This window comes from Arvicanthis niloticus, chromosome 5 (assembly GCF_011762505.2).
Source record: "Arvicanthis niloticus isolate mArvNil1 chromosome 5, mArvNil1.pat.X, whole genome shotgun sequence".
Lineage (NCBI taxonomy): Eukaryota > Metazoa > Chordata > Mammalia > Rodentia > Muridae > Arvicanthis > Arvicanthis niloticus.
The window spans coordinates 91,016,181-91,027,838 of record NC_047662.1 but is presented as its reverse complement, the minus strand read 5'-3'; the positions used below and the strand labels follow the sequence as shown (position 1 = coordinate 91,027,838).

General features: G+C 41.7%; 1 protein-coding gene across 1 annotated transcript in view; it reads left to right on the top strand.

The window, feature by feature from the left end:
* Window positions 1–1,799: 1,799 nt before the first annotated feature.
* Tmem38b (transmembrane protein 38B) overlaps window positions 1,800–11,658 on the top strand; it is a 32,329-nt gene continuing 22,470 nt past the window's right edge. The window contains exon 1 of the mRNA XM_034503865.2: window positions 1,800–1,996. Within this exon, the coding sequence (XP_034359756.1) occupies window positions 1,885–1,996 (112 nt within the window). The 5' untranslated portion in view covers window positions 1,800–1,884. The remainder of the gene's footprint in view (window positions 1,997–11,658) is intronic.

The window sequence follows — 11,658 nt, the reverse complement described above, 5'->3', positions numbered from 1 at the left end:
AGAATTGTTCAGTTCAAATGTCAGTGGTTCTACTGTTGAGAAACTTGGTTTAGAAAAATACTAGTTTACTAGTTTCGCATGCTTCTAAACCACCACCACCACCACCACCACAACAACAACAGCAAAATGCATTACAGAGCTCGAGTCAAAGTTCCTTCGATGATAACCCTATTAGCCCAGCTTTGTTTTCTAAGGTGTATACCTTGGATTTATTTTATCAGCAACTTTTGTAAATCACTTTCAAACGCCCGGAAAAGCCTGAGTAGTCCCAGATGAACTGTCCCCAAATCCTGCCTTTCTTCTTTCCTCTTCTAAGTCTTCCCTCAGTTCATTCCTGTTTTTCTCAATTACAGAGCATTTCATTAGACCAAGTCGTCTCTGTAGTGACCAGAAGCAAATTGTCTTCAGGCCCTAGGCAGATGTGAGCAAACTTACTTTTACACTCATGTGCTGAGTCAAACGTCAGGGAGCCTGTAATATCTCTGAGAAGAGCTAATAAAGCCTTGAGTGTTTCTTATTTTGTTATTTTTATGACGAACAAAGTGTGCCAAAAGCGGAAAAGAAATGTTTCACTATAAAAAGTGTTCGCCTGGAAAAGCAGATCAAAAAGTATTTTATCAAGGCCATTGTTTCTTGACAGGTTATGAAATGAAGAAAGTTGCTGCCATTTCCTTACATTTTAAGCCTGGTGTTTAAGACAGTGCCTCTGGCAGCCAGTAACATGTTCGGTATAAAGCATGTATGTAAATAACATTTGCTAAGTGAGTTAATATTAAAGGTTAAATTCAGGAGAAAAAGGTGATTGCCTTTGCAGCAACAGAACAGTCACCTACCTCCTCCCTCAGTAGCTCATGTGTTTACATATTCCGAGTAACAGAGCAACCTGTTGACATGTCAAATAAACATGTGCCAAACTTACTTATTTTTTTTTTCTTACCCAGCCTCACTTCTTTCCTTTATTTCTAGTTTTTTTTTGCAACCAATTTCTGCAGATTGTTCCTTTTCTTGTCTTTCAAAACCTGGCTCCGTTTGCTGTCTTTACAGGTGGAGTTTGCATCCACTTTTACTCTGCTTGTCAGTCTTTCTCTATCTGTGACCAGTGAGTACATTTCTGATTTCCCTAGTCTCTTCTTACAAATCTTTGGAGCTGGATTGCAACTTCTGAGACCTGCTCATCTCCCTCACCTGAACAACCAAGTTAGCACAATGGTAGGGCTTTTGGTAAACAAGACCGAGCACAATGTAGCGATTGATTAAGAACTTAAAATGCCTGGTTTCACTGTGGAAGGCTTTTTAATTTCTTTTCCAATTTCATTTTTCAGGTTGTAGTCTAGTCAAAATAACTTTGAACATTTACAGACTAGCTTTTAATACCTTATGCATTTCCCTGCAATGGTTTTCCCTAACCAACTGCCTTGGCATGGCATCCATACTTTTTATGCTTTGTGAAATTCCGTGAGTCCTTAAAAAAAAAAAAAAAAGTTTCCCCTGGGAAAACTCAAGTTTCATGGGGATATGGATTACCGTTTTATTTTTCATATCTTCACTAAGTAATAAATGAGTTACGTCATGGTTGTTCAGAAAAGACAAATGGCATCCGTTTACATAGATTCTGACTCTGAGCGTTACCCTCTGGGTCACTTGGCACTGACTGCTGCACTGCGAAAATGTCTTACCTTTATTAGGAGAACCAGGGACTGGATATAATTAGCTGGCTCCGCCTCTCGTTCCGGCTCCGGCCCCGCCCCCGTTCCGGACCCCGCCCCCAGGCGCCAGGACGCACGCGCAGGGCTGGAGCTGGCGCGGCCGTCCCCTCCCCCACCCCCGCCGCCGGAGGGGAACCGGCAGCCGCGGCTGCTGCGGCCGGCGGGGTCGGTAGTCGTCATGGAGTACCCGTGGGATGATTTGACTCTGGCCTTCTCCCGCACGTCCATGTTCCCCTTTTTTGACATCGCCCACTACCTGGTGTCGGTGATGGCGTTGAAGCAGCGACCAGGTGAGTGAAGGGGCCCGACGCGCTCCCGGTTCCGCGCCCTCACTGCCGGAGGCCGAGACGCCGGGATCCCCTGCGGCCCACCCCTCGGTACAGAGCACCCGACTCAGACCGAGTACTAGGAAAGTGATGTAGACCCCTGAACAGAACGTCTCAGGTGGGACCTAGCACCTTGCCAGCGGGGTAAACCGGGAGAGTGGGCTTTGGGTTTTCTCAACCAGTCACTAGAGACTTGGTACAAGTAACAGTCACTAGCCATCTGTGAAACCTGTGGGATGTAACGTGATTTTCACAACGTTGAGTTCTATGAACCATGTGACCAAAGAGCAGTGTTTGTTCTCCTGTCTCTCACACTGAATTTGTGGCTTTTCTTTTAAAGTTACCTTCCTTGCCATCATTTTTCTGAGTCTCTTTGAGTTCAGGCATTTCGCTGCCTTCCTTGTCCAGTAGGTGAAGGGTGAAGATGTAAGGATGATTTGATTGTCTTACCTTTTCTGGACTACGAATCCTCTAAATCCTTGACTCTCATATGCTTTTGAGAGTTTCTGTGTCTAACTCGTTGAAGAACAGGTCATCTGCAGGGGATACTGTATCTCTGATTAAGGAGAACTACAGTTTTGTTACCACTCCATATCTAGAATCTGGATAGTATTGACTAAATCAGATGTTTTTTCAAAGTGTGATTTCCACGAACTTCTCTGTCACACACTGTAAAATTCATGGTTTTCATAACGTATTCAGAGGTTGTTATTCATCTTTTCGTTGCCTGTCTGAGTGTACAGCGAAGTTTCCCAATGGCCATGTGACGTAAAGTGTTGTAAGAGACGATTAAAACAGCTAACGAATCCCGGCACACATTTCTATTTGAGGCTGGACTAATATTAAGGAGATTTTCCTAACTAGACAGCAACGTGCCTTTTCTCACGAAATACTTTTTTTTTTTTTTCTGATTTTGATGATAGTTATTTTGGTAAAGAACACGTTATTTACATTTAATGCATTATTTTAAAATCCATGTGTAAAAGCCTTAAAAACTGTTTACATTTCTAAATGCTAAATATAAACACAAACTCTAGGCCCTTTGTTGTTGCTACTGGAGAAGGAAGCTACTGAAATGCTCTCCCCCTGGGTGTAGCCCCCGGCCAAGGAATTTTAAAAGTAATTTTTAAAAAAGATAATGATTTACATAAGTATAAGTATATTTACATAAGTATGTTTTTTTAATCACAAAGTTATAAGGTTTTGGATAAAAACAGTAATAGAACCACTGTCATGATAAAAATATAAAGTATTTTCCTACTGCAAATCCCCTTTACCCTTCTGTAGTCTCTTCCCCTGAATTTTGGCAACCCATTTATGCCCTCCTTAAATTTTAGGGGTCTATACAGGTCCAAAATTTGAGAATCACTTGGATAATTGAATGCTAATTAACATGGAGGGAAACTTGTTTTTCTTTCAGTACTAGTAAATGATAGCATTCACAGGAGAATCCCCATGTCAGCATCCAGGGAGTGTGTTAGAGGACCTATTAACTTTAAGAGTAGTAATTATTTCCAGTCCTCGCCCGCCATCTTGCCATTTTCATAGAAAACCGTTTTCATTTGCATTTTTCATAGTTATTAATGTGTATGCATTCTTGGCTTATCGGTCATTTGTATTTAATTCCTGTAAATGTCTAGTGTCTTTTGCCTATTCATCAGGATGTAGATTGGTGTTTTAGTTTTTTGATTCTCTTCGTGCATCACGGACCTTTCATTGTAAGTGCTGAAGCTTTTTTTTTTCCACTCTTGTTAAGTTTTAGCTTTTAGTGCAGAAGTTTTAAAAAGTTTATAGTTAAGTCTATTTGTTTTTTTTTTTCAGACAGATCTGTCTTTATAGACATCTTCTTTATGACTTTTAGGATTATATATTGTTTCAGGAAGGTTGTTCTCATACCAAAGATTATAGAAACACCAATTTATACTCTTTTACAAATATATTTATTTTTATTATTTTTAACTCATGTGTGTGTTTGTGTGTGTGCGCGTGCGCGTGTGTGGGGGGTGTAAGACAGCTGGATGCACATGCCTGAGGACTTGAGATCAGTTCCCCAAGACCTATGTAAAAAGCTGAGAGTAGCTACATGTGCTTGCAACCTGGGCTCTGTGGGGGTTTGGGAGAGACAGGATTGCTGTGTCTTGCTGACTGATAGCCTAGCTTAGGGTCAGCTGGAGATCCTGTCTGGGAGGAGTAAGATAGACCATGACAGAGTAGGACATGATAGATAGCGCGTGCACACATAAACACACCCCTAGCCTTTCTGTAACAGTTTGGTTGTAGAGGGGTATTTCTTTGCAGACCTTTGCATCTCAGTGATGAATTACTGAACGCTTGGTACTTAGTGATCCTGGCAGAGTGGCTAGCTGAATTGGTCTTGTCCTATTGCAGAGGTTACTCCTCTGTATGGCCATTTGCAGGTCCCTAGTATTTACTTGTTATTTTTAGCTTTGAATTTCTTTTGAGAGTTGCTGAAATTCTTCCAGTAAATTCTCTTTGGCTTAAGTTTGTTGTATTGCTTGTAGTCAAGAAGCACATTTCCTTTTCTAGCCTTAAGTGAGACAGCTGGTACAGAGTGACCAGTAACACTGACTGTGGTTTTCCTTACTCCTGATTTTAGTGAAGACGCCTCTAAAGTTTAATGAGATGTGAGGTTTTCCGTAGGCTTTTTGGAGGTGTCTTGTCTTTGTTAACTTTCTAAGCTTCCCTCTTTATGTACCACCCAAATAGGTGACAAATTTTATCAAGTTTTTTGTTTGTTTGTTTTTATCAGATATCTATTGATTCAGGATTGGTGAATAATGTCTATAATCCTAGTACTTGGGAGGTGAAACCAAGAGGAAAAAGTTCAAGACAAGTCTCGGCTGCATAGCAAGACCCTGTTTCAAAAACCAAAATAGAAGACATATTGAGATAGATAATTATACATATTGCTTTTCCTGTGGAAATGTAATGTAGATTACATGAATGTAACGACTGAATTGAAGAATTATGACTCATTCTTTCATTCTTGGAGCAAACCTGACTTGCTTTATGTACTATTTCAGTGTAGTGACTTGATGTGCTAATACTTGATCTAAACTTGTTCTCGTGTTCATGATTGGTGTTTGCAAATTCGGTTGTTTTGTCCCGCTGTCCACGTGTAGTTTGGCAGTAAGGTTCTACTGTTTTCATAGAGTTGTTTTGGGCCAAGATGATGTATTTAATAGGCATTGCCTGTCTTTAGGTCTTTAGTAGACCTCAACTATGAAGTCTGTGAATTTCTTTCTTGGTGCATTCTTTTGTTTTGTCTTGTTTTGTTTTGAGACAAGGTTTCTCTGTGTAATACTAGCTGTCCTGGACCTTACTCTGTAGACCAGGCCGGCCTGGACCTCACAGAGATCTGCCTGCCTCTGCCTCCAGAGTTCTGGGATTAAAGGTGTGCTCCCCCCAAACTTGTCCTTAGTACGTTCTAATGGGTAGATGTCTCCTTGTGTTCTCATTAATTGTAAGTTGCTTGGTAATTTACACTTTTCTGAGGAGTCATCTGTCTCCTTTAGATTTCCAGTCTCGGAGCAGATGTGCATGTGTCTCGGTCTTTCAGTAGTTTAGACTTATTGTCTGTGTGGATGGTGTATGTATGTGTTTATGAAGGTGTGTACATGCATGCTTGTAGGTGCCAGTGCATGAGGAGGCAAAAGTCAGTGCTGCTTTCTCTTCCTCGATCCTGTTCCTCCTAGTTGAGATATGTTTTCTCAGTGAAGCTGGAGCTCACTGGTTGTCTGGGCTAGCTGGCCTATGGGATGCAGAGTCCTGCCTCTCTGTGCTCACCAATGCTGGCTTATGGATGTGTGCATTGTTATTCCCAGCTTTTCTGTGGGCACTAGGGATCTGACTCAGGTCCTCAGGCTCACGGGCAAGCACTTTACCAGTGGATACATCTCCCTACCCTGCCTAGTTTATTCTTAAGTGTTTCATTGAATTTTGTGCATCTGTCTTATGCCTTATGATAATTTTTATGGATTTTCATCTATCTTTTCTCTTTTCATTTTGATTAAAATATATTTGTCTAGCCTCTGTAGACTCAGTGATTGCTTGTATTCTTTGCCTGTGTGGTCAGCATTTCATTCTCTTAATTTAGAACAGAAGCCCTGGTATGTGCGTGTCTCATCCAAAGTTTAATTAGATCATTGCTTAGTGTATCCATGCTTTACCAATAGACAGTGCTTTGTGATGGCCAAGGGAAACTCCACTTTGTGCTAGGCACCCATGTTAGCCCTTTGTCTCTGACCTAGATTCCTGAAAGATAAGTTCCCACCAACCCTGACTTCTTGTCCCTTCCCCAGGACTGTGTAACTGTTGTGAAATGATTAACTGCTTGCTCTGACATCTGCAAACTGGCTTATTGCTGTGTGCATGGGGAGGAAGGCAGTTGCTCACATACCTGTAAATTCCACAGATATGAAGGATTTGTGGCGTTTGCCCTTCAAAGCCCACCCTTTACCTGCTTCTGCGCAACATGTCTCTGATTTGGGTTAGAGACTGCATCCTTGCTAGCAGTTTTAATAAATTTGGCTAATTATAATCTGAATTAATCTGGTGGTTTTTTCTCGGTGTTCTTGAACTCCATAATACTTCCAATCCCCCAATGACCAGTTTTCCAGAGCTCTAGAACCCACAGTACAGTAAGGCTACAATTCTGCATGTGCAGATAGCAGAGGCCTTTCCTCACCCACTAAAGGACTAAAGGAATTCAAGGCTAGCCTGAGGTATACATGAGTTCAAGGCCATCCTGGGCAAAAAGAGGCAATGTCTCAATACCCCTCTTCTCCCAGCAAACTGAAAACAGCTTATCTGCCTAACATTAGAAGATAATTGGGTAGCCATTGCCTTTTTTTCCAAGATAAATTTTCTCCAGCCATTAAAATAATTCAGTTTTAAAATGACACATCATTAGAATACATTAGAACATGTGCTACTGTGTGCATACAACACAACACAACCCACACAAATCTACCTTAAATATGTGCTATAAAAATGAGCTCTGTATCCGGACATTGGAAGCAAATGCAGAAAAGAACACTATTGGTTTTGTGATGGAGGGAGCGTGGGTGGTTTTAGTTCTGTTACCTTAGTTCTTTCTAGCGTGACCATTCCCCACCAGAGGACGCTATGACAGGCTACTGTTGGTGTGGCTGACACGTGTTCAGTTCCATTTCTCCCTCAGTGGCAGCTGTGTGCAGCCCGCAGTGCAGGCAGGCCTCCAACCTGCTCAGAGGTGGCTCAGGGGCCGCCATTAGCTGTGTCTGTGAACAGAAGGGTTCAAGAGTGGGTGATGTTGAAATAGTTTTGAGGAGGCACAAAGATGTCTTCATGCTTCTCACAGTAAGTGGGGTGGTAATGGAGAGTTTAGATTGGTATTTTAGCAACAACTGATGAACTGTTTCCAGAGTAGACCACTAGACTACAATAGCAGATACTAAAATACCATTGGTTCTGGATCATATAGAAGAGTCAAAGACACTAACAGGAAGATTCTCTAGCTGATGATTAAAATAAAAATAATATTAAAAATGAGACCTGGTGCTGGGACATAGCTTGGAAGTGAAGTACTTGGCTAGCATGCACTAATGCCGGGGTTCAGTCCTTAGCACAGAAAAACAAGCAAGCAAGCAAACCAGCCAACAAACTCCCTCAAAACTGAGGGTGCTCCCTTGGCTCCTACCAGCATGGGTTTCTGTAGGGCTGTTCACAGAGAAGAGACTTGTTTGCTCTAGCATCTTGCTCATTTTTTTTGAGACATGGTCTCATGTACTCCAGGCTAGCTTTGAGCTTGCTGAGTGGCTGAGGATGACCCTGAGTTTCTAGTTCTTCTGCCTCCTCCTGCATGAGTGCTGGGATTATAGGTCTGTGTCCACACCTGGTTTCATGTGGTGGTACTGGGCATCAAATTCAGGGATTCATGCTGTGTGCTCAACAAACACTCCACTAGCTGGTTCTTCTCTTCCTCCTTTTCAAACTTGTTATTCTCTAAGACCCTGGTTTATTTTCCTATTTTCCTATTTCTGCCAACATGTCACTCCTAGGAATCCGCCCATTTGTATTCTCTCATGTGTAATCTCTGTGTAGGTTTTACAAAATGCCAGTGTAGGTTAGAGAATACAAAAAAACGTTTTTTCTCTCAAAGGTGCCAGCCTCCAAAGGCCAACAGAACCTTCCCCAGCTTGTGAAACTTTTATGCCAAGAACCCCGAATCTTTTACCATCCCCTACACTGTAGAACTTTTTATGCAAAACTTTAATCTCTCTCACCTGATAACACTTTTGTTACAGGAGGCATTTTCAGACTGGCAGATCCCTTTCCTCTTTCTGATGCCTCAGTTCTTTTACAACTAGCCAACATGGAACATGTGATGCTACCCAGCCAGTGGAGAGAGGTTTTAGACTCCTTTGTGAGGGTTAAAAATGTATTATGTTCCACGCGCCTCCCGTGTCCCCTTTCGCCCGTGGAAGAGAGACACGTGAGGCAGTATTCGGGTGGTTACCACAGACAAGGCTTTACTTGTAACAGCAGAAGCGGAAAGGCGAAAAGACAGGAAGAGGCTCTGCTTAAATACACCCTAGAGTGACGTATTCACTTCTGATTGGCTGTTCACTCATTACCCATAATACACCCCGGGATGGGCAGTGACTTTTGGTGCCCTTTTGCCTTTTCGCACCTGCGCAGTCCATTGTTTACTAGTGGGGAGGACACAATGTCCGCGCCATCTTGGAATGGCGGATGTATCACCGCTGACCATGGCTTCCTACAGTATTACATTTCCTGCTTGGTGTGCTTGTTTGCCTCCTAAAAGGAAATTGTCTTGCTGGGTTACTTTTGTATTGTTCCTGTGTTTCTTTGTGTGGCAATAAGAATATTCTTTTTTCCAACAGTTTGGAGAACTACCTCCCATATTTGTGTGGCTTAGATTGGAGGGTTTTTTTTTCTTTAGGTTTATTTTTATTATATCTTAAATTATGTGTATGAGCACATGTCTGTAAAGGTATGTGTACATGAGTGCAGGTGCCAAGGGAAGCCAGAGGTCCCAGGGCAACACCAGATCCCCTGGAACTGGACTTATGCACAGTTGTGAGCCACCCAACATGGGTGCTGACAATTGAACTTGGGTTCTTTGAAAGGTCACCAAGAGCTCTTAGCTATGGATCCATCTCTGCAGCCTAGTAGTCATAATATTCAAACCCAAGGAAAGAGGAACATCTTCCCCTCTTCTAGATTACTTTTGCTTTATAATCAAAGACAAAAGTATCAGTGTATTAATGTGAATTGGATCTTTTCCCCTTTACCTCCATTTGTCATATAATTAATTCTAGTTCCTTGGCATCCAATTGTCTGCAGTTTAGGGCTGCAGCTAGTAGTGTAAGATTGACCGATCTGTCTGTCTGTCTGTCTGTCTGTCTGTCTGTCTGTCTGTCTGTCTCTGTCTCTGTCTGTCTGTCTGTCTGTCTATCTATCTATCTATCTATCTATCTATCGCCCTGACTGTCCTGAACTCAGAGGTCAGCCTTCCCCTGCTTCCAGAGTGCTTGGATTAGGGGTGCATGCCACCACACCTGCCTTTTTTTTTTTTTTTAATTTAATTTTATTTATTTTTTATTTTTTATGAGACAAGATCTCACCATGTAACTCTTACTGGCTTGGAACTCCTATGTGGACCAGGCTAGCTAGATGAGCCTCTCAGGTGCTGGGAGTAAAGGCGAGTACCACCTGGCTACATCATCAGTTTTAGTCTATCTTATTTTGTAATTAGGATTTTCTCTCCTTTAGACTTATTTTTTTTTGTTTCTGTTTTATTTTTATTATTTATTTATTTATTTATTTATTTATTTATTTATTTTTGAGAAAGAGATTTATGTAACACAGGATGGCCTGGAACTCACCTCAGAGCAGTGGTTCTCAACTTCTGGGTCCCAATCCCTTTGACAACCCTCTGTCTCCAAAAATATTTACATTAGATTCGTAACAGTAGCAGAATTACAATTATGAAGTAGCAGTAAAAACTGTTTTATGATTGGGGTCAGCACAGCATGAGGAACTGTATTATTAAAGGGTCACAAGCATAGGAAGATTGAGAAACACTGCCTTAGGGGTCTCCTGAGTGCCAGGCTTAGGGACTTGTGCCACTGTTATTTTCGTAAATCTTAAAGAAAATAATTTTTCCATGTTGCCATGTGCTGTGGTGAAAGTTTGAAGTCTCAATTCTCTGGAGGCTGACAGGAGATGATCCTAAGTCCCAGGCTAACCTAGGCGCAAATGGAGACCCTTTCTCAAAAAACACAACAAAAATAATCATCCAGTCCCTGCCCCCTCAGAAAACCCCACCTCAAACACACGTCTTTAAGTCTTTGTTCGCATCCAGTTGTCTATTCGCTAAGACCCTCCATTCAAGGTCTCATGTACCCCAGGCTAGGTTTGAACCAGAAGACATTGACCTCAGGTCTTCTTGCCTCCACCTCCTGAGTGCTGGCATCACAAGCATTCATCATGGTTTCTTTTGCAGTGCTGGGAATTGAACCTAGTACCTTCCGCATGATAGCAAGCACTTCAGCAACTGAGCTACATCCCCAGCCTTCTGAAATTTAATCTACAATTATTTCTCCTATCCCCGACATCTTTATTTTAGTCTGAAGTCTTCAACAGCTATTTTCCTAACTTTCAAATCATGTGTGCGTCATTAAATCACATTGTTACTGAACAGCATTCTCTTTCAAGAACTGTGTTAGACATTGAGACTCCCCAAACAAAAGACAGTTATAGCCCTAAATCAGCTCAGCTTTGTCTTCTCCTTTAGTAGTGTCTCATACAGCAGCACTGTCATTCTAACACAGTAATAATAGTTACTGAATCCAGCTCCACGAAGACCATTTCAGCGGGATATTTATAATCCCTACGTACTTCTGCATTAGTGCATTTGACAGATGTGGAGTTTGGGGGAATGAAGTATCCTTCCTAGGGCACATGGGTAATAAATTATACAGCTTGTTCTTGACTCCAGGTCTTGCTAGTTCCGGTTTCTTACCGCTCACTGTTTGCTTTCTCTTTGCAGCCCTACTTAATGTTCTTGGTTTTCAGTATTTACAAGTCTCAATAAGATTTCATTTGTCATGTTTTTTTTTTTTTTTTCTCCATGATTTTTGTCATTTCCACACCACAAAACAATTTCTCCACTATTTTTATAATTAAATCCAAAAACAAAGGATTCTGTCGTTCCTTTACCTAGTTTGTGGGAGGTGAAAGGTTAATATGTTAAGAATTAAGAAGTGCTGAGGATCTGAGTTCCACCCCACAGAAGTCATGTTCAGCTTTGTGCTGTGGCACTCACTCCTAATCCTATGGCTGAGATTTCTGGCTAGGCAGGCTAGCTGAATTGGTCAGTTTTAAGTTTCATAAAAGACTTGTCTCAAAGTAAGCTTGAAGGAGATACCCAGCTTTTACCTCTGCCTATATATGCACATTTATCTTTCTGCTCATTTATCCATCCATCCATCCATCCATCTATTCATCTATCCACCCACATACCTAACTCTCTGCTTACTATCTGTAGATAGACATACACACACACACATAGGCACACACAGACATACACGTGTATA